We start from the raw sequence: 26,252 nt of genomic DNA, 5'->3' as shown, positions 1-26,252 counted from the left end.
GCTAGTAGTGCTTTGTTAATTTATGATGATAATTGTCATTTTGGTTCATTTATATGTTTCAGAGTTTAGTGTGGCATTAATTTAACTGAACTAGTACACATTATTGTTTAGGGGCTAGCCGCTTGGTGCAGGATTTTTTTGCTGCATTGAAGACCCATTGGTGGCCGTGGGCTGTTTTCTGATTTCTGGTAAGGATGTTGTCTCGGACACATTTCCTATTTCCATTCTCAATTCTATGGACAACTTATTCATACATAAAAAATATTTACTACAAGTATCTGAGAAAGAGACCTTAATGTTGAACAATGGACCATATATATTTATGATTCTGCTGGGTTAGCTTTTCCGTGTCTTGCATCCTGTGACATTTGTCATAATAGAGAAAACAGGTTTTGCTCATTGTTGAAGGCTGTGTGTTGACCTATAGATGCTTAAATACATTTTTTAGAAGATTCTGATGGATTGTCACGAAAAAGGAGTTCCTTCAGGATATAAGTTCCAACTAGAAGAAATATTCTGTAATATTATTTCCAATGGAACAGATATTATAGTGTTTGTTCCTTACAGAATAAAGGGTGTAAAATATTTGTTCCAACAGGAACATTTAAACTAAACATTTATTATTACATTGTTTATAACAAAGTTTCCAGTGGAACTTCTGTTAGGTGGAACAAATATATGTTGACAGTATTGTTGTCTTGTTGGCAGTCATATCACATTCCTTAGTATATATAAAACAGAATAAAACTTATTTGCCAAAAAAAACCAACATCAGATTACTTACAACAATAAATTTTATTTTTAATAATTTTCCTGTCTTTTTCAGTAACAACATATACAGCAATATAATAAAGGTTTAACTCCATTATTATATATATATCATAAAATCATTAGTAAATTTCCCTTAATAATAATAAACATCTACAACTGTCATATGGAAATGCATAAACATAAAAAGACAAAAAAAATTTAACCAAAACATTTTTCACATCAATATTATAACTAAACAATGTTTGAGAAGAAAAAGAACACATTGTTTACTGTTGTTATTGATTTGTGTCTGATTGTCAGATTTGTAACTGCTTCAGAGAGATATATTCTTAACTAATCAAAGTGATGGATATCACTCATGGAAAGATTAGAAGAGTAGTTTGAATTATTTCATATTAAGGTATGGTGGGGGAAAATGAACATTTATAAAGCACTATTGCTGAAAATTGCATTTACAGCAGGTCTTTTAGAAGGAAACTTGCTTTTCCAGTATGAGGATAAAATGAGCTCAAATTAAATAATATGGGTCTCTAAATTTGCACAATTTTATTTAAACTGCAGTTTATATCTAATCGAAATTATGTTGCTGGTTCTGAACATGTTTCAAAAAAAACAAAAAAATGCAAAAATTCTTCTAGTAAATGTTACCAAGTATCCTTGTAAGACATAAATTTAGACCAAAATCTAAAAGCTTTAAAGGGCCAACAAAAATAATCTAAGAATGTTGTTTTTGGGCATTTTGTAAGTTGACACAGATGTTATATGGCATTGAAAATTAAAAGTTTTAGAGTGCCTTTTGATCAAATTTTAATGTTTTTTTCAACACAGGGCATTTTCAATTTTATTTTTCAACGTAAACTAATTAAAAACTAATGTTATTGAAATGTGGATTCTTTCTTGATTGCCAAAATATATATTTTCTTCTAATAAAAATTCAAATGACTAAAATAGACATAATGATTGATGGGAAATAAACTAATAAACAATGTTTTTTTATAATTAAAAGTTTTTTTGACGGGAATTTGCCCCAAAGTGGGTCAACAGGTGCAAAAAACGTCAATTTTGCCGATTTTTTACCCCTTCTCTTGACCCAGAAGACCCAGGGTTGCTGGTTAAGGTATCCAGCTGTAGCCTGCGTGTAGAATGGACCCTAGTGAACAAATAGACCCCAACAGTTGTTAAGTCGGAGTGAATCTGATCTTGATTCATCGGTCTACAGAAGGTCATTTGGACCCAAAATACTGAATTTCACGATTTTTGCCGATTTTTGACTTCGAATGGACCCAAAACCGGAAGTAGTTGTTTCCTATGCGTATTTCAATAATAATAATGATCAGTAGTTATATGGCTGTGGGTTTGCACTATCTTTGCCAGTTTTATGCCTCTGAACTTCTTGTGTAAGATACAGATGTGAAGCCTACCCCTCCAGAAAATCGAGTTTTAGCCAATTTCAATTTTCCAAGTCCGTATTTGTGCTCAAAATGCTACTTATACATGAGAAACGTGAATATGGATAGCCTCAGATTGACGGAACATGCATAACTTTTAAAATAAGTATCATAAAGTGGACTTCTAAAAGTATGGAACGCCATTAGAGCCAAATAACGGTTATTAGGGTCCGCCCGTCAAAAGACGGGTACTGCATGGTAAGGGTTAATACGAATTAAAAGTCAACATCTTTTGAACAGTTTAGTGAATTTGATGCACATTGCAATTCGAATTAGAATTGACGGTAGGGCTTAAGATGTTTCAAATGCGAATTAAACTAATTCAAATTAGTTAATGCGAATCGAATTCGATGTGTGAACTCAGCATTAAGGAAGTAGTCAAAAGTAGTTATACAATATTTTATCTGACACTGGTAAATAGATAATAAGAAAGCATATGATACATTGTAATAATTGATTTGTAAGACTTTTAAAAATAAACTTTCTAACGATTGTAAATACATGTATACTATTTCATAATTAAATCTGACCATATATATTTGATAGTTTTGGAATATTTAAAAAAAATTAAAAATAAACAATTATAAAAATGTAAGTACTGATTGTCAGACTTAAATTAATAGTACTAACTAATAGGTTCTTAACTGTCAATCAATAAATAAAAATACCTGTCAGAACAAACTTTAGTGACAGAGAAGAATGATTCCTTTTCATTGTTTCATATAAAAAATACATAACCACAACACGGTTTTCCTTTAAATCTTAGCCAATCATTCATAGTTTACAACGTTCACTCCTGTAAACAGTTTTAAACAAGCCTACTTTTAGTTGCATTATTGATATGTGCCGTTATCCTTAGGTGATTAATAAGAAAATGTAACCTTATAAACAACCACCAATACATGTAGTAGTTAGTATATTTGAACAAGCCAAATATTCTCTAGTCCCTTTATCGTTCTGTGCCACAAACTCAAGTCTTGCTAGCCTTATAAACAAACGCTAATTTCAAAAAAAATTATCGTCTTTTCTCTGTGTAAAATCTTTTCGTCTTTCACTGCAGGGACTACAGAAATTCTGTAAATTTTTATGTCACGAAAGAAACTTTCTGATTTAAAAGCACACAACTTATTGATGTCAGACACATGTAAAGCAGAATCCCAAAAAGGGATATGGTCTATTATTTATAGGCAAATTCCTTACACATAACAATACCAATGATACAAGGTTATTTCTACAATTCAAGGAAGTTCTTTTCTTACAGATAAGGTGTACAATTGATAAAACAGGTATAAACAATCAACTAATGGAGGATAACTTAAATATTGTTTCACAGTGCCCATAAGACTAACAAGTAACATAACATTGTACAACATTTAAACAAATGTAAGTTCTACGTCTACTTTGTGCAGAGTTCTTATGTCTTCTTATACATATATGTACAAATATCAACAAAGTAAATTAAACAAGAGATGGGCTGTAAAATTAAGAGCCAACCACTTTTTTTTGTTTTTTGAAAGACACTTTAGGGCTTTTTTTTCTGAATGACAACCAATGATTGTCCTACAGAAACTATAACAATTATTTTGTAAGGACTTCATATTGACCTGTTACATAGTTACATTGTTACATTGTTGACAAAAGTATATATTCAGGATAAGCTTGAGATGACAATACAGTTTGTAAAATAAAAAAACAAAGTCACAAACCAGCTTTTTAAACCCATTGTTGACTGTGAGCCAAAAATCATTTTACTATTTTAACATCATAATATTTGTATATGCTTCGATTACAGATATAAAACTTGGTTTTCTTAATTTGCAATAAGGCACACATATTCCCCAATTAATGAAGTGATAATAAAAAATTGTTTCAAAAACTTTGATTAATTGAGATCAAATATAATTTCAAAAAAAATATCTTTAGTCGCTTGATAATGCAACAATTAATTAAAGATTATGCCATTATCGTAAATTTAATAAACAAAAGGGCTAAGGCTTGTTGAGTTTTATTTAAGCAAATATCAACAGGTAAAAGGTATAATTTGTTTAGGAATGATATAAAATATTTACAAGTATGATTAAAAATATGAAACATAAAAGTATAAGTTAAAATTAAGTGAACACAACTTTAAATGCACTTAAAAATTGATATCTTTCCTTTCCACATTCTCTCTTAAAAGCATTTCCCTTTACCCGAAGGCAAATTATATTAGTCTGCACATCTTCCCATTCATAATAAATTTGTTATACAAAGGAGTGACAAAAAATAATGATTGGTTCTATGAATGAAAAGAGGTAATACATGTATTATAATAAACTTTTTTCATAAGTACAGCACTACGATAATAAAAGTACAGAAGCATTTGATGTGCCACATCAAATTAGCTCGCAAATTGTTCTGAGTTACTGAACCCAATATAAATTTTCTAGTAGAAAAATAAAGAAAACATTTCTCATTTTCAATATGATGTCTCTAAGTTCATCAACAACATTGTTCAGTTTGAATACTAAAATAAAATCTTATCATTAATTTGAGTACTTAAACCAGCTGTAATTAAAACCATGATTACTAATATCACATCCTACAATAAATTGGTCTCAGATTATCACAAAAATAAAGTTTAATTATTTGTTTGAGTCCTAAAACTAGCTGTAAATAATTAAAACCATGGAAACATGATTATACAATATTAATAGACAAATATATGACAGTGACCATGACATTACAGATATAACACTGGCAATGACCATGACATTACATATATAACACTGGCAGCAACCATGACATTACATATATAACACTGGCAGCAACCATGACATTATAGATATAACACTTGCAATGACCATGACATTACAGATATAACATTGGCAGTGACCTTGACATAACAAATTTCAAGAATTCATTAAACACATGTTTTTCTATACTGAAATTTCACAACACACCTATAGTGTCTAGAGATTTTCTATTCCAGGACAGAGCTGGTTCGCTGTACATTTGCCACCAGTAGACACAAAATCTGGTAAACAGACAAATCTTCTAACTTCAAGGTCATCCGAAGGTGCACAATGTGGAATTTCTATAAATAGAAAATTTGAATTGTTTTTGAATGTGTAATTCAACATCACCTGTATGTAAATCTACAATGTCTAACCCCAACCCTATGTTCATGTACTAATGATAGCTAATGTTTATTTTCGTAATTGTTTTGTTATTGTTGTTTGTCAATTGACGTTAAACATTATCATACTTTTTAAACAGTAATATACCTAACTCCTAAGTAAATTCAAATAGAATGTCCCAAAGCAATTAGCAAAACACATCAAACGAATTGATAACAAGTGTCATATTCATGACTTATGTAGAAAAAGGTGGATTAAACCTGATTTTATACCTAGCTAAACCTCTCACTTGTTACGGTAATCATGATTATTATTTCAAACTACAGTCAAAAGCTTGTATACAATAAAAGTATTGGATAGCTATATTGATATTTCAGAAGAAGATGTTTCAAATACGATACATTTAAGTACAGGTAAATTTGTGTATGTTTGTAAAAGTAATAATCATGTATGTTTAGTAAATAAAATGTGTACATACTATTCCTACAATAGATTTATGGAAAACTCCTCATTGTTAGAGACCATATACAATGACACAATAATATGAATAACAAAAACATATAGATAGGCAAATTGATAGAAGGATGGAAGGATGAATGAACAGATAGAAGCAGAAACAAGATAATATAAATACATTATTCATTGATCAATTGGCTTTTAACACCAGCACTATTGACTTATTCAACAAGTCAGGGTTTTTGTATGTGGAAGAAACCAGGGTGGAAGGAGAAAACCATCAATGTTTCAGTAGGAAAACTGACCATCCTAGTCAATAAAGATTGAAGTCGATTGAAACTGCCATGTGCTGGGTCAAATCACAACCTCAGTAATGACAGACTAGTAATACAGTTGTTGGGACTAATTAGACCACTTACCGACATGGCTCCATGACAATACAGTAAATTATGAAATTATTGTGTGCATTTATTATTGCAAATTTGTCACTTTACACTAAAATGATATTTGAATTTATGGGATATTTAATAAAAATCCTTATTCATATAACAAATTTCAAAATGTGAGTTTAAATTATTGTGATTATAACCCTGTCACATTTTTTGCAATAATAAAAACATTGCAATAAAATCTATATTTACGTTATTCAATATACAATATAAATAGTTTACCTTTTCCTTTGAAACTCTCGATGACCTTGTTCATTGCACTAGCACATTCATTTGAAGCCTCTTTATGGTTTACAATAGGATGTGGATAATCTTTACCCACAATGCAATGGGCCTTCTGTTGCACTGCTAGTGGAGCCTTCCATGGTTCAAACAAATACCGCAAAGGCATATCCTTCAACACAGGTAAGTATCGTCTGTAATGAAAATATATTGGTGTAATAAAGTGAGAGATATTTGGTTCTTGGATGAAACCTTTCCAAATATTAAACACAGATGACTAAAAGAACTACAGAAATTTATCAATGTGATTTAAGACTTCTGTATTAAATACATTAACAAGGCTAAGGAGAATAGATCATGAAACACTCATATGGGGAGAAATGCTATAAAAATACTTTACATACAGTAAGTATCAAAATAAAAAAAAATCTTACAAATTGTGTATACATGTGAACGACTGGTCAAGCTGTCAACCATACTGTCAATACATATTGACTCCATTGATTTTATGTTTATAGCATATTCAAAACGGTTAACTGTTATACTCAACCCGTCCAATCTATTCTTATTTTGCTCTGTTGCAACACTCTCCCCTATCCTATTTACTGCATGGATTGCCTATTTTATTCCATATTCAATCAATTAAGGTTTCCTGATTAACCAAAGTACCCAAACTTTTCTAAAGGTTGTCTGTCATTCTACCATATACAATCTACTGAAGATTCATTTATTGAATTTTTGTCATGAAGAATATTCATATTTTCGTGTTTACTTAATTTTGAAGTTTTGTTGATGTCTACATATAACCCTATAGAATATGAATATGCATTGGACATTTAACCCTTTCACGTTCCGCCAAATTTGACGTAAACTTATGAAAAGACACTATCAAAGTTCAATCGCATATAGCATTCGCACTGAAGCTTACACAAAGGTGGTTGTGGGTCCATTTGAGAGATAATTGATTAAATATTTGAAAGAAATAAATATATCAGAAATTTTGTCTTCTGAAGTCACGTTTTATCTGTCCAAAAGTCACGTGACTTGCGGAAAAAAAGTAAAAAAATACAAAAATCTTGCGAAAAAGGTCGTTTGAAGACTTTTATAATGGCTAATAGGATATAGTTTTGGTGTCAAAGCAATGTCCTAAGTCTGATAGAAACAGGAAAGTTACAATTATGGTATAGTTGGAGGAAATACGTGATGTATGCCTTCCAAACGTTGATGCCATCAATATGCAAAATAACGGATTTCAGCCGTTTTTTCGTCAAAAATCTTATCCTTGACACAAATTTTAGGTTAAACTATGTTTATTCAAGCAGCACATATAATTTTTACTTTAAAAGTAAGATTCAATGAATTACCAATAATTACTTTGGTGTTTTGGGCCTATGATGTATTAGTTGAAAAGGGGGGGGGGTGCAATTAGGACACACATTATTTAAAAACATACAAACATTGTTTTTAATTTGAGTTTTGTATGTATTCATGACCCTCTTTTTGAAATTGAAAGTAAAGTTAAGTTAAGTTACATTTAATATAGGAAATTATTTTTTGACCTCAGGCTTTGAGGTTCGAACATGCAATCTTCCTGCTGTGGGCTAGTGCAGCTTCCCACTGAACCACGGGAGTTCCAGTTTAAAACTATGAAATTTTAGTAGTTAACTGTTCCATTAACGAAGTGAGAGTAAACAAATAATCAGTCTGTTTTCGTATAGAAATTAAGTCTCGATATAACATATAATTGTTGTAAATCCCATCATTTTGAGCGAATATAGGATGATATCATACTTTAGTCTGCTATTTTTTTCTTAACTTTTACCAGTTTCTTTATTTCAACAAAAGTGTTTTCGGCATTACCATAACCAGGCACTTCAGACACAATGTTCTGTTACATCTATTTCAACCTCAAAAAAAAAATCATGACTTTTTGTCTGTTTTTGTCTCTTTTTCAATTAATTTGGAAATTAGTGACCACAAATTGAGAGTGCATTTCAAGAAAATGAGTGCGTTGGTACACTTACAATCACTTATTTCACTTGCGAACAAGTTTAAATCATACTATGAATAGTTTCCCTCAAAAATACACGGCGAAGTTAATAAAAAAAAAGTTATATTGCCCCCAAAATCAACAGTATATTTTCCCATACTCTACGGAAATATTGTGTTCAAAATTATAAAAAAACACGGTTTTCACAGGAGAAAACGTTGTCCGTTAGGAGCGATTTGATACCAATCCGTACTCGTGAGAGGTTTTAGGCCCCACTAATCACCCAGCTGTGCTATAGGGGATTGATTTGAGCCATCAACCACTTCTGTACGTCAACAAATGCCAAAGATTCAATACTTTACGCAAGCTAGTTGCCCAAAAATATAGCCCATCGGTACCAGAGTACCGATGGGAACAGGAAGGGGTTAAATTAATGATTAACCTTAACCCAAGAAATCAATGAAAATTGGTACCCACAAATAATAATGAATCCACCGTATTTTGTACATTGCTTCCATCTTTTCTAATTTAAGTATTATCTGATTTTTGTCTCTTTTCCTGCCCATATTTACTGTTACAATGTACCTGATATATTCTCCTGTCCTGTCCATTCTACGGCCATATCCTACTGGGCAGAAACACTTTGGACATTGTAGGACCTTCTCAAATGCTGAACTGGACACCCACATCCAATTTCCAGCAGAAACTGACCAATCAGCATCAATTAAGTATTTCAGGAAAATCTATTAATAAAATGAATGCAGTTAGAAGCAGACAGTTCTACATATATTACTTATTCTTCACACAACATTGACAATATAAATGCCATTAATATTAAATATTTTCAACCGATTACATCGAGTGTGTAGGTAAAGGTAATATATTTGGTTAGCTTGCTTTTTAGCCGAATCGCGAAATAATTATTAGGTAAGCTTAAACTACCCTTCTTTCAAAGCAGTTTAGACCTACAGACCGATAGATTGGTAATCTGTCCGACTAGTCTACTCTTAAAGAAGGGTAGTCAACCTTGCTAATAATGACTTTACAGTTCAGCTAGCAAGCAAGCTAACCAAAGATATTACCTTTACCTTCACACTCAATGCAATCAGCTGTTAATATTTTTTAGGACTAATTCTCATAATACATTTTTGTACTGTATATATATTCAGAAATGATTGCGATGTTTTTATTACAATGTATTGCTAAAAATGTGACAGCTTTACAATCACAATAATTCAAACCTGTAGTTTGCAATATTTTATATGAATCAAACAGGGTTTTTCTCAATACTGTGGATTCATTATTATTCGTGGGATACCAATTTTCGTGGCTTTCGTGGGTACTGGTGAACCAGGAAATTTAATGTTCAACGAATAACAAATTTTCTATAGGCTTGTATATAGACTTCGGCAAAACCACGAAATTAAATATCCACGAACTTGCAAGTTTTCCATAATCCACAAAAATTGGTACCCACGAAAATAAATGAATCCACAGTATCAAAGAAATCTTAAAATGACAAAATCGCAATAATAAATGCACACAATAATTTCTGAATTTACAGTACATTGCATTTCAGACTTTACCAAGAACATAAGTCTGTGATTAATTAATAAAGCATCTGTAAATGTGCAATCATTTAAGAATTTAACTCCAAACTATTTTGAGGGTAATTATATAACAAGTCTGTCCATTTTTATTTATTTCATATTTGTATGTTAGAAAAAATATCCTTATTTCATAAAAAACAAAACAAAACAAATCAAACCAAAATAAACATAAAATAAACATAACAAAAACCAAAATCAAATTATTGAAAAATTTGTTTTACCTCAACTTTCTATTTTAGTAACAACCATTTTATATTGGAAATCTGTAAAAACAACATTAGTTTAACAAAAAATAAATTCAAGGGCCATTAAAGTATGGTAATTAAAGTGCTTGTAAGCACAGACGGGTAAATTTATCAGTGGAAAGTAAAATTAAAAATTGCATTGTATAAAGCCTTGTTTGTAGTTAATCTAACTAAAATTCTGGACAATTACTCAAATTTTTAAAGATGACTTTGACTATGACATCATTTATATTTTAAGAACAGATATCCGATTCCTGCACCTTGAAAAGTTGTGTAATTTTCATGACAAGTGCAACATTGTTTTGTGACTTAAATATCTGAGCATATATTACATTGACAAATTTCTGAATATGTTCATTGATAGAATGTATAGAATGTTATGATCAATGCACTATATTTTGTGTATCAAAAAGGTAATGATAAGTCTTAGAAGATTTAGATGTCAAGGCAGCACCATAGTGTTTTGGTTGCATTTTATGCAATCTTTACCCAAAAAACTGATCTAAAAGACTTCAAAGCAGAGCAAAGTAAGGTGTAATTTAAACAACTGAATGAACTTTTACTGTTATTAAAACTCAGTACACTCCATCAACTACATCTTTTTAATGAAATATATCTCTTCAGTACCAGTTCTAAATTTTTAATAACAGAACAGCAATAAAAACTGTAACAAGTATTCCATTTACTTGGTAGGACATCATCCTTGTTTAAGGTGGTACCTAACACTATAGGGAGATAACTCTGTAAAATCAGCTAAACATTTTGATTACATTGTGTTGTTAAGGGAATATTAAGCTTCTCAATGATCAAAATGAGTGTTTGTCAAACTGTAATATAACCAGTGTAATTTTTCTGATAAATAAGTTGGTTCAAATGTTTTGAAATTTTTATAATTTTGTCAAAGGGTCAAAGCAAATACAGTCGATTCCACTTAATTGCATACCGCTTAATAGCATAATTCGGTTAATTGCATAGTTTTCTCCTGCACAAAACCATTTCCCATTCATCTAATGTTAAATTGTCCGGTTATATGCATAGCTCTACAAGTGGCCTTTCGGTTTATTGCATAGAAAATTATTGCCGTCTAGATATGCTAAGTTAAAACTGATGAGATTTTTGACCGGAAACGGCAATTTGGTAAGTATAATTTGGTTGAATGCATCCTTATTTTCGTTATTATTACATATTTACTTTTGTGTTATTCAAATAAAGTTTTAAAAAAGTTTCTTTCGTGTTTATATTATGGAATTTGGTTTAAAAATAAACCTCGATGTCTACACAGGTAAATTTTCCCATGTTCTTTTTTAAGCCTCGAGGTCATAAAAATGTCAAACAGGTAATTGTTGTAAAAACACTGACCATTCTATCTCAAACGTTAAAGGGTGTTAATAATTGATTGGATTGAAACAATTGTCCATAGATTACATTTTGGGTTAATTTTAAAAACAATTACTCCTGCTAATTATCGATCATGACATAACCATTGTGAACTGTTGTAATTGGGCTTGGGGGATCTGTATTAATGTTAAATATTGTAGGGCATTTATATATGGGTAAAGAATTTTAGACATCAATCATTTATTGCTAATATTTTATGAAAAGAGCTTTAACTTTTAATTATTATATTTTCTCACTTTCAACACTTGTGTCCAGAAAATAACCCGTACAGGGCCCCATTACTGCTTTGCATAACACCTTGTTAGTTTCGTATGTCCAACTGCATATCAAAGGCAATTCATTACACATCTATTCTTAACATAATTATAAACTGTGAAGTATTGTTTAAAAGTATATTTTAATTAAAAGCATAGCAATGTACATTGTACATATGACCGTCACATATGGGTCATAGAAACAAATCTATTTTTAGAATAGTTTATTTTCGTATCACAGGTAAAGGAAAGTCGGAACCAAATAAACTAAAACAAAATGTGTTTATAATCTTTATTTGAAGAAACAAAATAAAATAACACATATGACACTAGACATATAATTTTTATTAGAATAAAACAACATTCAGTATGTTGTATGTGGATTACAGACATTCATCTTTCTTCAGGGATAATTTTCCTGATCTGTTCTATCGATGTTATTTGACTCTGACATTGTCATTTGGCATTTCGGATATAAGCATACTCCGCTTTATTGCATAATTTTGTCTGACAAATAGGCTATGCAAATAACCGGAATCTACTGTACTTAGTCAAAATTTTATGAAATTTAAACGAGCCAAATTAATTTTAGTGAAGGTGTTGGGTACCACCTTAAATGATAGCTTATACATTTTGTCACAATTTCTATTTCTAATATGGAAACTGGAGTTGTTAGCCAAATGTAATGGTGTTCAAAGACTCATAAACAATGGCAATCATGGACACATTATTTATGAAGAATCCTGCATTTATCATTTCCTAATGTTTGGTTGCAAAGAGGTAGAACATCCAGTTCATTATCAAGCTATAAAACATTTAATAAATTAGTTAAATCTATACTAAGTAAGTGCCAAAAACATTGCAATCCTCCCTCCTATGCATATGTGTTTTGCCAGGGACTGCTTATCATTTTCAATGACGGTCATTGTTTATGTGTCTTAAATATTTAATAGATATAAGAAGATATGGTGTGAGTGCCAATGAGACAACTTTACATCCAAGTAACAATTTATAAAAAGTAAACCATTTATATATTGGTCAATTTACAGCCTTCAACACGGAGCCTTGGATCACCGAACAACAAGCTATAAAGGGCCCCAAAATAACTAATGTAAAACCATTCAAATGGGAAAACCAACGGTATAATCTATCAAAAGAACAAGAAAGACATGTATAAATTACATAAACAAACGACAACTACTGTACATTAAATTCCTGACTTAGGACAGGTGCAAACATTTGCAGCGGGATTAAACGTTTTAATGGTAAAACTTTAAAACAGTAATTATGGATATTGGTCATTTTGTTAGTTTGTAAGTTAATGATCAATCTTCATTTTTATGAATGTCTGAAATTTGAATATTTATCTTGATCATTCATAGTCAAAAATTGTTTAAGCCCAGAAAATATGACATTTTTTGGACTTTTGGTCAGTACAAAATGGTGGACAAAATTTACCTTCAAACCATCTACCCAACTGATCCATAAATCTCCTCTGGTCAGAAAGCAGGCGACAGCATGTCTTCCTACATGATGGATCCAACCTTCATGTCTTAACTGGTTCATTATAGCATCAATCCAGGGGTAACCTGTCTGACCCTAATAATAGAAATGGAATAATTGAAGCGCAATCTTGTGAAGTCTGCTGGAATTTCCTACCTAACCAGAAACACTTACTGTAAATTAATATTTTAAATTTGAATCTTCAACTACTGATAATAATGCAAAAGTAATAAATGTTGCTCATGTACATGTATTAGAAATTTTAAACCTGCCACATTTGAAAAAAAAATACAATGCTTTTACATCTGAATTTTCAGTAATCTTTTATCAATTATAATTGACAATACTCTTAATAAAACAAAACATTCGATTCATATCATTGGCATCATAACCATATTACTGCACTAGAGTATTAGAAATGGACCAAAATAAAAGTATAAGAATCATTTAGTAACCCTAAGGATCAAGCTTCTAATAATTACAACCAGGTGCTCGGCAGGACGCAGCTTTATACGACTGCAGAGGTCGAACCCTGAACAGTTGGGGCAAGTATGGTAACAACATTCAATCTTTAAACAGCTCTGAATTTGGATTGTGATTAAGTAGTTGACACAGCATAGGCTTCTTACACAGAATGAATGTGGTCTAATGAACTTTTGAAGTCATACAAAAACCTACATACCATTTCCCATTTTTTGAGAATTTCATCATTTCTATACCATGGAATGTTAAGACATATAGGGTTCCCTTCCATCTTATCGTAGTTTATATTGTTAGCTGACATCACATAAAAGTACTCCCTCCAAATCAGTTGACAGGTCAAAGCATCTGGCTTACTCTCTTTCGGTTTGACCTAGATGAAAAGCAAATCAATAATTATAAATAAATATGAATAAATGAAAATTGTAAATGCAGAAATTAGTGTGGTATTTTAATTAATGCAAAAATGCAACTGGGTTACAATCGGAATAATTTAAACTCCCATTTAATAAAAATTATATGATATAAACAGGATTTTTCTTAAAATCACAAAAGTTAATATTGCATTCTAGTCTAAAATGACAAAATCACAATAATAAATGCACGCAATAATTTCTGAATTTACATCATGTTTGTGCGGGTGTTGCCTACAATCAAACATGAGACTCAGGGGAGGCACTCTGAAATCATCACTGCGTCAAAAATATTGTGATCTGAAGAGAAATTCTTAAATTGCATCTATTGGTAGCTTCCCCTTTTTGAAAGTGCCTTCCTTTCATTTGGATTAAAATACATATCACATGTTTCATTCAACAGTTTGATTGCATTCTATTTACTGGTAAATTTCCTCGGGTAATTATTACATCAGGCACTGAAATTTCAGCCTTCAAATTTTTTAAGGTGAATATTCATCACACAAAGCCTGACAATACTTTAAACAAAAAGTAAAACAGAATGTTTTCAGATCCTTCAAAGCAAAGCTTTGACAAACAATCTGTATTTAAATCAGATTTGAATGGAACAATCATGAGTGATCATTTATACAAAACAAATTACTATAATGTTTTAAGGTACTAATAGATATATTAGGTCTCATTTTTTTCTCAAAAAAACAAACAATGCAAAGAAAATCTGTAGCATATATTTTTTTCCAGCTATAACATATTTTTCAAATATTTTAAATGTCAATGGTGCATTTTTATCATATAGAACCTATATATAATACCTTTTCAAACAAGTCATGGATGGTCCAGTGGAACCTTCTGACAGACAGACAACCAAATCTCAAATGGGCACTCATACTCATGGGTTCTCCAAGGAGATCAGGACTGTACTGGTTTGGTAGGACATACCCATCCTCATAGGCCTAAAATGGAAAATACATCTGCATTAAACTAGATCTGTATAAGCCCTTCTAGGATGTTCACATGTATATAGTTTAAACATATTTATTTATGTAAAGTGGATTGGGAAACAAGTTTTGAAACTTATATTAATCCCTTTCCACTTTGTGGGTAGGAGTGCTGCCTTGTAGCAACATTAGCCTGCTCTTTTTTTTCTCGAAATCTACAAGTGTGTTTTTTTACGTGCAAGAGATATGGCTCTCTCTTAGCACGGGTAAGCCATTTATCTTCCCCTTCTGATGGACTATCATCGTTTCCTTAAGACCATACTCGCAAATGGTGTCAAGGGAGAGACGAAAGTTAAATCATAATATATACATAATAAACATTTAAATTGCATGCAAATTGAAAGAAAATTGCAAAACCCTGAAAATACAATAGCAGACAAAAATAGTAAGAGAGAAATGATTGAATGACTGCAATTATTTTTCTTCTAAAGCTTATTTCCTGTCCAATACATGGTACACTGCGTAACATTTAATTCAAAGCATTTACTAAGTAAACAGAATTTTCATATCCATGGAAAAAGTTATGTTATTTTTTAACCCAGGTAGAATAATGCATTATGGTCACTAAAATCATTAATTGAATAATTATTTTCTAAATTAAGAAATAAAAAAATATCCCATAAAATAAAGTATTATGGTCACTGAAATTATAAATGGAAAAATTATATATATATTTTAGCGATAGAAAAATATTCCATAAAATAATGCATCTGCCATGGTCACATAGACATACAGATTTAAGATATTTAAATATAGCATGAAATGATACCTTTTTCTCAATGGCCAGTCTTTTTTCTAACAAGTCTAAAGCTTTGGTTTCTCCTCCCTTCCACTCATTGATCCTGTTGTTCTGTTCCTTACAATCAGGAAACACACCTTTAAATAGACAATTTATAATAAATTAATGCTGGATGTAACACACTTTTTAATTGGCTGAACATTTTTTTGTCTATCAGCTCATACACCATTGTACATATCCTTTCATGTGACTAACGTAATACACATTTTTCATGGTTTACTCCTTTAAAAAAAAGTATAGATTAAATCATAAGGAATTACACTTTTAAGTAACCCACTTCACTGGTTATTCAGTGTGCACCACATTTTTAATGTTACTTAATCATAGACAGAAAAAATATTATAAAAATAGCTAATATTCTCAGTACTGGTATTGTAATAAAGTTAAAATAATAGGCAACACTATACAAATGAACTTGTTTAAAAAAAAAATCCTTTCTTAATTTTTGGCAATATCCCACCCAAACATTCCAAGTACAAACTCACAATAATTGTCAAATAAAATAACAGCTTTTCATTATATATACCTACCCACAGTTTGTGGTTTTGGTATGCCGAACTTCTTTTCATGGTCAGGGTAAACAGGAAGATCAATATTATGGAACACTGGGTAAGAAACTGGTCGGGGAGGATCACCAAGCGCGGATGCCACTAAGTTAAAAAGACTGTAGGTTAGAGGTGGCTGGCCATCATTCTTTTCTATGATTCTGTAATATTAAAATTGGACATTAGAGGTGGCATGTTATCATGTGGATACTCTTTTCTATGATTCTTTAATATCAAAATTGGACATTAGAGGTGGCATGTTATAATGTGGATACTCTTTTCTCTGATTCTTTAAAAATAATATATATTAGACATGACATGATATTATTCTTTTCTATGATTATTGATATACCTGTAAGCAAACAATCAATATGGAAATGAGATGAGCCAATGTTAGTACATCTGCATAATAAATATCATTTACCTACCACTAATAGTTCCCCTAAAACTGACTTATATCACAAACTAATACATGTAAAGTAAAAACTACCTAGGCAAAAGTTTCCAGGTCAATAGACTATGACTTAGATGGCATGCATGGCCAAATCATTTATTATGAAATGAGATGGGCCAATATTAATACAATTGCATACCATTACTGTCTGCGCCATTAGCAACTAGTCTGATGCCCCAAACTAGTAAATATTGATTAAAAAATTTTCAAATTTTATATTGTCATATAGTGACAAGTTTTGATATTTAATTTCCAGACTAGTCAGTGAAAAAGTTTTTGGGGCAGACTATACCAAATACCATTGACCTACATTGTACCACCATTCCATTGCAACTTGTACAATAATAAAAACAATCATTGCAAAAATTTATTTTGAGTTGTCAATGTTGGATAGACATACTTCATTGGTTCATAAAGGGTATGCGATACTCTCTCAACACATTCTATTTCCTTTTTCTCACAAAGTTCTTTTACAGCATCATCTCTTTGTTTCCATACTGCTTCAGGGTCCTGCTCAAATGTTAGCTTTGTCACACCCCATTCCTAGTAAAAAATACATATATGAGATTTGCAAAGTCACACCTCATTCTTATGACATGTATGAGAAAATATATGAGAAAGCAAAGTTACTACCCATTCCTATGACATGCATGAGAGAATATATGGGAAATGAAAAGTCACGCCTCATTTTTATTAGAAAATATACATATATATGAGAAATGCAAATCAATTAGGAGGACAAAATTCTGGCTACAATGTTTATCTAATAAACTAAGAGAATCGGATGATCATTAAGCATGTGTTGCACAATGGTTTACAAAATGCAATGGGTTAATTGATGGACTTGTACAATAGTTCGTTCATATGTCACATGAATGATGTGTTGTATATATCATTTCGACAATAAGCGGTTGACATAAAAACAAAAAAGATATGCAAAGGTCAACCTTCCATCAATTTTTTTTAATTAGAGGACAAGTCTTTTAAAAGAACTTTTCATTCTGTCTTACAAATTAACAATTAGCTATAATTGTATCTTTTGCTTTTAATAAAGATATTTCAGATCTTTGATAGTTGTGTAAAAATTATTTTAGTAATGACCTTGACCTATTGACCCCAAATTCAATATAGATATCCCTCATCCAAAACGACAAATCATCAAATCAAGAATGGTAAAGATATTGTTTAAGATTCAAAAGTTTTTGACCTGAAACTAAAATGTTGATGTCAAGACATGGTTCATCATGTTACCATGGTTACCAACATAAGCAGTGATTGAAAGTTGCAGCTTAACACATAGACAAGCGTTCACAGTTATAGAATGATTGCACTATTATTGATATAACAATTATTTCATTAAAATAAAATTGGACCAAATCCTAATCGACCCTTTCTTTCCTTGACCTTTCACATTAAGTCAAGTTGGCATATATGGCTGTTTCCAGAACCTTGGTCATCAGATGAAATTCAAAGAATAAGCACACAATTTAAATTACTGTGGATCCATTTATTTTCTTGGGTTCAGGAAAACTTGCATTTACATGCATTATGTTTACACTAATATTAAATTTTGTGGTTTTGGCAAAGTCTGCATAAATTCCTTTAGAAAATTTGAAATTCTTAAAGGATTCGTTTGTGGTTTTGCTGTACTCATGAAATCAGTGAAAATTGGTTTTCAATGTATATTTATAAATCTAGAGTAGAGTATCTAAATTACAAACTTGAAGTGTTGGTTGATGGTTTGATAATTATTTTTTTAAATACCTTGAATAGATTGGTCAGAATGTCCACAGGCTGACCATGGAAAACATACAGTCTACCACCAAATTTTCTCAAATTCCTATCTAGATCTTCCAGGCTCTCAATTAAAAACCGCATTCGATTAAATGCGACATGCTTGGTACCTTAAAAAAAGTTAAGTTGAAGATTAGTAACACTTGTGTGTATCAAATATAATTGACAAACTCCAACATAGAAATAAGGAGATGTGGTATGAGTAGATTATCTGGTTTTCTACACATTGATATCGTAAAATATCAGCCGTGAGCCACAATGTGAACCTTTTTGGCAAGTGAGCGCAGCAAACGAGTCAAAAGTTTCACATTGTGTTGAGCGGTTGATATTTTACGATATCTATATGCAGAAAACCAGATTATCTTTTAATCATTCTATTACTGGTCTTTTGGTTCTCCCAAAGTCAGTTTTATGCTTGATGAAAGCAAGCTTGATAACTTCTCCTCTCCCATTGTGACCTCACTGATAACTTCTCCTTTCACATTGTGACGTCGCTGATAATGTCTGGTCCGGTTTTGAAGTTTTGATACAAAAATTAAGGAGGGACAGAGCAGGGTGATATAGGCGTAGAAAAAGACTATAATACACCTTATCACTCTTTGGAAATCTGTTCCACTTGACCAGAAAATCTGTTCTTCTTGAACTTCATGTCGCAAAACAATTACTTTTCCATTGTGATGTCATGCATTTTCTATTATGACGTCAAAATTTTACAGGAACTATTGTGATGTCAAGTAATGGTGGACAAATAGTAATAAGGTGTATTATCCAAGCTACAACTATCCATCAAAGTTAAAATAAAGTGGATGTAGGCAATTATAGGCCAGATAATTTTAAAATTCCAGTATTCTCTACTAAAATATGTCCAACACTTAAATTATGAACTGATGTAATAAGTACATAATTAACTGCTGTAATATGCATGATGTGTGCATAATTATCCATGAGCAATGAATTTATGAGTACCAGTATTGAGGTTGTTTAAAATACAGGGTCCCTAAGTATGTGAGCTGGGCTACTTAGGTATTTATATATCAGGTATTGATTGAATAAAAATATTTGTTAACGTTAAAAAAGAAAGAAAGAGTACCAGTATTGCAAAAGGTTTAAATTATAATTATTTTTTATTTTTTTCTGAGGTGATCCCTGGCCTTAAGTCATAAAACTTTCCAGTCCATTTTTTGTACTTATACATTTATACTCCAAAATCAACCAATCAAACTGCTAGATTTCATGTTTCGAGCATGACTTTTATGCTCCAGGCATTGAGCAAAGTTTTATGAATACAACCCCTGGTGTTTGCTTGATTTATGCTAGGAATGGAGATGTTTAATACAATGCCATATTTTTGTACATTCCCTGCTTTCTTAGAAATCCTTGTATCAACTGTTTAATGGGTTAGTAGGTGATCGGACATTGCACACAAAATCTTGCTAACCAACATACTGGTAATCCTTTTTAAAAACCAAAAGCCTAGCTTTTTTTCTGGCTGACCAATTTTGCTAACCCAAGTCACCTTCCATTCCCATGACCAATTTTGCAGGTCAGACGATCCATCTTCCATTTCCTTGACCAATTTTGCACGTCGGACCCACCTTCCATTTCCTTGACTAATTTTGCAGGTCAAACAACCCCCCATCCATTTCCTTGACCAATTTTGCACGTCGGACCCACCTTCCATTTCCTTGACCAATTTTGCACGTCGGACCCACCTTCCATTTCCTTGACTAATTTTGCAGGTCAAACAACCCACCATCCATTTCCTTGACCAATAGTGCAGGTCAGACAAACCACCTTCCATTCCCTTGACCAATATTGCAGGTTAGACAACCCACCTTCCATTTCCTTGACCAATTTTGCAGGTCAAACCCACCTTCCATTCCCTTGACCAATTTTGAAGACCTGTCAGTGGACCCACCTTCCATTTCCTTGACCAATTTTGCAGGTCATATGACCCATGCCACCTTCCATTTCCTTGACCAATTTTGCAGGTCAGACCTACCTTCCATTTCCTTGACCAATTTTGCACCTACCCCCTATTCTGGATGACCAATTTTGCAGGTCAAATTTCTTATTTGTAAATTAATATATATACATGTAATAGGTAATAAAGGTGGTACCTAACACTACAGGGCCATAAACTCTGTAAAATCAGCTAAACATTTAATCACGTTGTATTTTTAAGGAAATATTTAACTTCTCAATCATGTCAATGATCAAAATTAGTGTTTGTCAAACTGCTATCTATCCAAACATTTTTTTTCAAGAAAGGCAATTTGTTCAAATTTTCTGAAATTTTTATATTTTTTTCAAAGGGTCAAAATAAATATTTTGTCAAAATTTTATGAAAATTAAACAAGCCAAATTAATTTAAGTCAAGATATTGGGTACCACGTGCACCTTAACATCATAACTAAGAAACAGGCCGAGATATGAATGTATGGTAAATTTAAGATAAATCTCAAATTATTAAGTACCTGCAACTTCTCCATCAAAAATAAATATAGGATAGAACTCTGTACAATTCTTGAGTGATTCCAAGAGGGCTGGGTTGTCATGAAGACGTAGACCATGCCGGAACCAATGGACAGAAACATTCCCATGTCGCTTATTAAAATCTTGTGGTGGCATGTTCAGCTCCTTAGCATCACCTAAAACATAAAATGAATTTTCACTTTCAGTTCTTATTTGTTAACTTGAACAATTTTTGCAACTTGAGACAATGAACTCTTTTTTTCAGATTATCTTGTGATGGCATTTATACATTTGATAGGTAACTGATTGGGCTCAAGTCAGAAAAAGTGGGGTATTCCCTGTCTTCAGAAAACACCTCATTTTTCTGGATTAAATTTTTTTTATCAGGGACTTCTCTTTTTTTTGGGGGGGGGCCTCCTTTCCCCCTCTCTTTTCTATTTCAATTTATGGCATGAAATTAACAAAAGTGTAAGTTTAAACTGTATCAGTCATGTCAGTAGATCTTGTAATTATTTTTAAGTATTTCAAGAACAGCACAACATGAATAAGTGATTCCTTGTTTTTTTCTAGAACTCCAAAACATAAAAAATCTTTTGTTTAGGAATTAATTGATCAAGCTGCATGCTCCAGGTGTACATGTTACTGACCATTGCTGACCATACATGTACATTTTGTTTGAAGCTGAATCATTTTCACTTCTGTTGAAAATTTCTATTCATTATATTTAAATGCCCAAGTGTTTAGCTTATCTTTTTGACATCTCATGTTAAATTGATGTTCAAGGTATGAATTGGTGAACAAAAGAATTGTTTTGTTGTGAGTTGAGCATCAAATTACATGTAGGGGTCTCACTAATTAGCGACAACAAGCGTCAAGAAGCGACAACAAGCGTCAAAAAGCGACAACAAGCGACAACAAGAATTATTTTAGCGACAACAAGTGACAAGAAGACTATTTAGCGACAAGAAAACATTTTTTTATTTATTAAATATTAGATATTAGATATAAAGAAATTTGTATGTGATGGGTTTTTTTTTAATTTATGAGCAGATATATGTCTAATTAAAATGTTTTATGATACATATAGACGAAGAAATGAAACATTTGTGAGGAAGCTGAGTCAGCTTGGTAGAGCAAAGGAAATGCACACTCTATAAAATTTAAACAAAAACAAAAAATGGTCAACTTTCCTTTGAAGGATTTATTGAAACAAAAACATGAAATATTTTTTCCTTTCTAACAGTATAATTCATTGTTCTTGATAGGAACAACATTAGATGTGGCTTCACCCTAAGGTAATAACAGTACACACAATGAGGAACATCAAATGAGATTAACGATGCGCGTGTCCCCTGTTTTATTGCTACAATGACATCCAATTAACACTTTCAACTTTGTACACGCGTCAGACTATACAATTACACGCGCCAGAATATACAATCATTGTAAATAGTGAACACCTGTTGAAAACTCAAGATTGTCATTAATTTCCTTTCCTCTTTAATCAATATGCATAAACATGATAAATATCGTTTAATGAGGCAATAAACAAATAAAAAGATGAAAAAAATCACATTTCAATTTTATTTTCCTCTTGTTTGATTTCAGTTCTTTGTATTTCACAATTTGTGTCAATATTTTCGGGACAATGATGCACAGATAATTCATTTTGCGAGCTTAATATATATTGCACGAAAAGAGTCTTAAAAAACAAATTATAAGAGAAACAATATGTTCTAAAACACAGGGAAAAGTAATCTCATAATACAATAATTAAACATAATACTGGTTGTTATACATAATAGATGATAAAATAAATATGTAAATAATGTTTCATTTTTTTCTATCAATTTTTACTTTCTTGTCGCTAAAATTATTTTCTTTTACATATCCTTTTAATATTTATTGCAATAATTAATTTTAATTTAAAAAAATATGTTTTCTTGTTGCTAAATAGTTTCTTGTCGCTTGTTGTCGCTAAAATAATTCTTGTTGTCGCTTCTTGTCGCTTGTTGACGCTTGTTGTCGCTAAAAATTCTTGTTGTCGCTAATTAGTGAGACCGACATGTAGACTTCAAGTTAGCTTAATTTTTGAACCAATAGAATACACTTGCTATCATACATGCAGAACAATTTTATCACATGTACATGTTACATAGAAGGTGCACTTTTGTATATTTCATATCATAAATTAGTCTAAATAATCATGACTTGAGTCCAACCTGTATAAGGCTGGATAATAATTTTTTTTTACAAAAGTAACATGTACATAATTTGTAGTTACAGTCATGACAGTAAATAAAATAATATATATAGTCAACCTTCCCATGGATAGAAACAAAAGCCTGTGGAACAGTATGTGTTTTCAATATTGTTGCTACCAAAAAAACATCACGAGTTTGCAATACAAAAGAACATCCCATTTTGGGATTTTTTTTTCTCTTAAAAATAAAATGTAAATATAACAAATTAGGTGACTGTCCAAACCTTTTGACATTCCGAACTTTACACTCAGATAATTATAACATTAGTTGATGTGTTGTTGTCTGATAATAACAACCGATTATGTCAAATATACGATTTGTAATCAGAAAATCAGTACAAAAAACAAAACTCAAAAGCCAAAGAAAAATAAACAGGAAGTGGTTAATGGCTTAAAATATCTAACACGACTCCGGAGATAGATATGCATTTACATAACCGGAATTTCCAACCTTGGAAGATGTACATCTTATAGGCTCACTGTATAGGGGACTTAGGACTTATCATGATTTACCTGGGAAAGGTTGGTCAAAATGTAGGGGGGTTAAATTATTTCTATAAGTTTAAAAGTAGGTTAAAAAAAATTCTTGATACATGTAAATAATTTATTTGAAAATGATGGGGGGGGGGGGGGGGGGGGTTAAATTTTATCTCTTATGAAACATTTGTCGGGACCAAAGACATATATTAATACCTCAATGTCTTTGGCCTATTAAAATAATCCAATATCTCAACAAAAAAAGTTCCATAGCCTATCCGGCATTATTTTCAGGTTAAAAAGTGTGTTTCTTAACTAATGCTCTTTGGACTATATAAGGCAGCAACCATTTGATTTTCTGGGGGGGGGGGGGGGGGGGGGCTATGGTTTTTTTTTGGAAAAAAAAGTTTGTTTCCAGTTTTTGGAGAAAAAAATAATTTGTTTTTGATTCTTTGAAAAAAAAACTTGTCGCGAAAAAAATAGATTGTTTTTCACCACAGGCAAAAAAAAAAATTGTCCAGAAAAAAAAAACCATAGCCCCCCCCCCCCCCCCCCCCCAGAAAATCAAATGGTTGCTGCCTAATATGATATCAATTTCAAATTCTAGATTTGTTTTTCTCAGTCCACCTGAGTACATCCTAAAGTACAAAACAATTACAAAAAATGATATCCACAGCGAAATTTTATTTTTGAAATCAGTCTAAATCATTGGATATTATTTCTAAAATTGACACCAAGTGTAATTACGCTACCATGCTAACAGCTAATAATTATATATAGAGTATCACAGTACTACTGTACTAATGTTTCATGATTAATTATTGATTTTCTTTTTATGTTAGCGACAATAACGCCTTTGCAGTAAGTGTCACTGGTGTTAAACTGATCATCGTAATTGCAGCTGCCACGATCCCAACATGGCGGAGCCAAAAACAATTAAAATCGTCTTCATATTTCTCCGTGTACACGCGTTGTTTTCAAGATTAACTCACTCGGCAGCTAGGTTGATATTTACGGTATTGTGTGTGTGTGTGTTCTTAGTATTATTTACTTATGTCCTTGTTACCGAAATAATAGCCATAGACAATGTACGGAAGATCATCGTAACTCCAAAAGAAGATAATCGTATATTGCCCAAACCTGTCTCAAGTTGTCAGTAGAGAATAAAGTATCTATCTTAAAGTCATATGAAACGAGTGAGAGGTGAAAAATAATGTTTGTCCAATTCTTGAACCAATGCATGTATACATCATAAACTTAGTCCTCTGTGCACGATTTTATCATTATTTTCGCAAATATATGATATAATCGTCAATTTTTTTTCTCTCTGTTTGTTATGATTTAACAAATATGGCTGCTCATTAAATGCCGTGTTTTGAAGCCGAGTTTTACCGATTGTCACCTTATAGTAAACAAATCACAAAAAGCATGCATGGGTATAAAACACGTGTTCAACATGTATAATCAGATATTTGTAAATGTCAATGACAGATCCATGCGTATTGTGGTCACCGGATATTTACGAGGAGGGTTACGCTCGGGTTACTATGCATACGGAAAATATGTCGGCGAATTGCTTCCTGGAAGCAAGCAATTATAAATAAGTAAACTTCTTCTAAATGTGGACAAATTAAAGAATTTTCCTCAGAAAAAAAGTATATGTACATAAGTTGTATAATTAAAACTATCCATTTAGTTATAAAAAAACATGCATAATTGTTTTTAATTTGAGGTTTCTTATGACTTTAATTAATTATCTACAAAAATAATATTGGACATTAGTCTTGAGCCCTGGTCTATGGCCTGTCAGTAATCACAACGACTGATTGAAAATCAGAGTAAATAAAGAGACATTTACAAAAAGGTCAAATATTTTGGTACAAACCATATAGGTTAACGTACGGTCAGGAACTTCAATGCCTAAAATGAAAATCAGAGTAAATAAATGAACATTTGTTTAGGGGCCAACTGAAGCAAGCATACTTTGATATTATATCTGTTGCATCCTTTATCTTCTCTGGCCTATGCTTTCAACATAGTCACCAACTATTAATGAGGGGGAAGGAACTTTTTTTGGGACGTCGGGATT

General features: G+C 31.6%; 1 protein-coding gene across 1 annotated transcript; it reads right to left on the bottom strand.

Annotated features, from left to right (window-relative positions):
• Window positions 1-3,924: 3,924 nt before the first annotated feature.
• LOC134687220 (cryptochrome-1-like) lies at window positions 3,925-24,076 on the bottom strand. The gene is made up of 12 exons (XM_063547346.1): window positions 23,911-24,076; window positions 21,426-21,599; window positions 18,919-19,058; window positions 17,555-17,697; window positions 16,686-16,861; window positions 16,126-16,232; window positions 15,171-15,311; window positions 14,148-14,318; window positions 13,421-13,561; window positions 9,041-9,198; window positions 6,466-6,659; window positions 3,925-5,295 (listed from the first exon to the last, which is right to left on the bottom strand). The coding sequence occupies exons 1-12, from the start codon at window positions 23,918-23,920 to the stop codon at window positions 5,171-5,173; spliced, it is 1,680 nt and encodes a 559-aa protein (XP_063403416.1). The 5' UTR covers window positions 23,921-24,076; the 3' UTR covers window positions 3,925-5,170.
• Between the last annotated feature and the right edge of the window lie 2,176 nt (window positions 24,077-26,252).

This window comes from Mytilus trossulus, chromosome 10 (genome assembly GCF_036588685.1).
Source record: "Mytilus trossulus isolate FHL-02 chromosome 10, PNRI_Mtr1.1.1.hap1, whole genome shotgun sequence".
NCBI classification, from domain to species: Eukaryota; Metazoa; Mollusca; class Bivalvia; order Mytilida; family Mytilidae; genus Mytilus; species Mytilus trossulus.
Note: the sequence above shows the minus strand (reverse complement) of the source record. Positions and strands in the feature narration are given on the sequence as shown.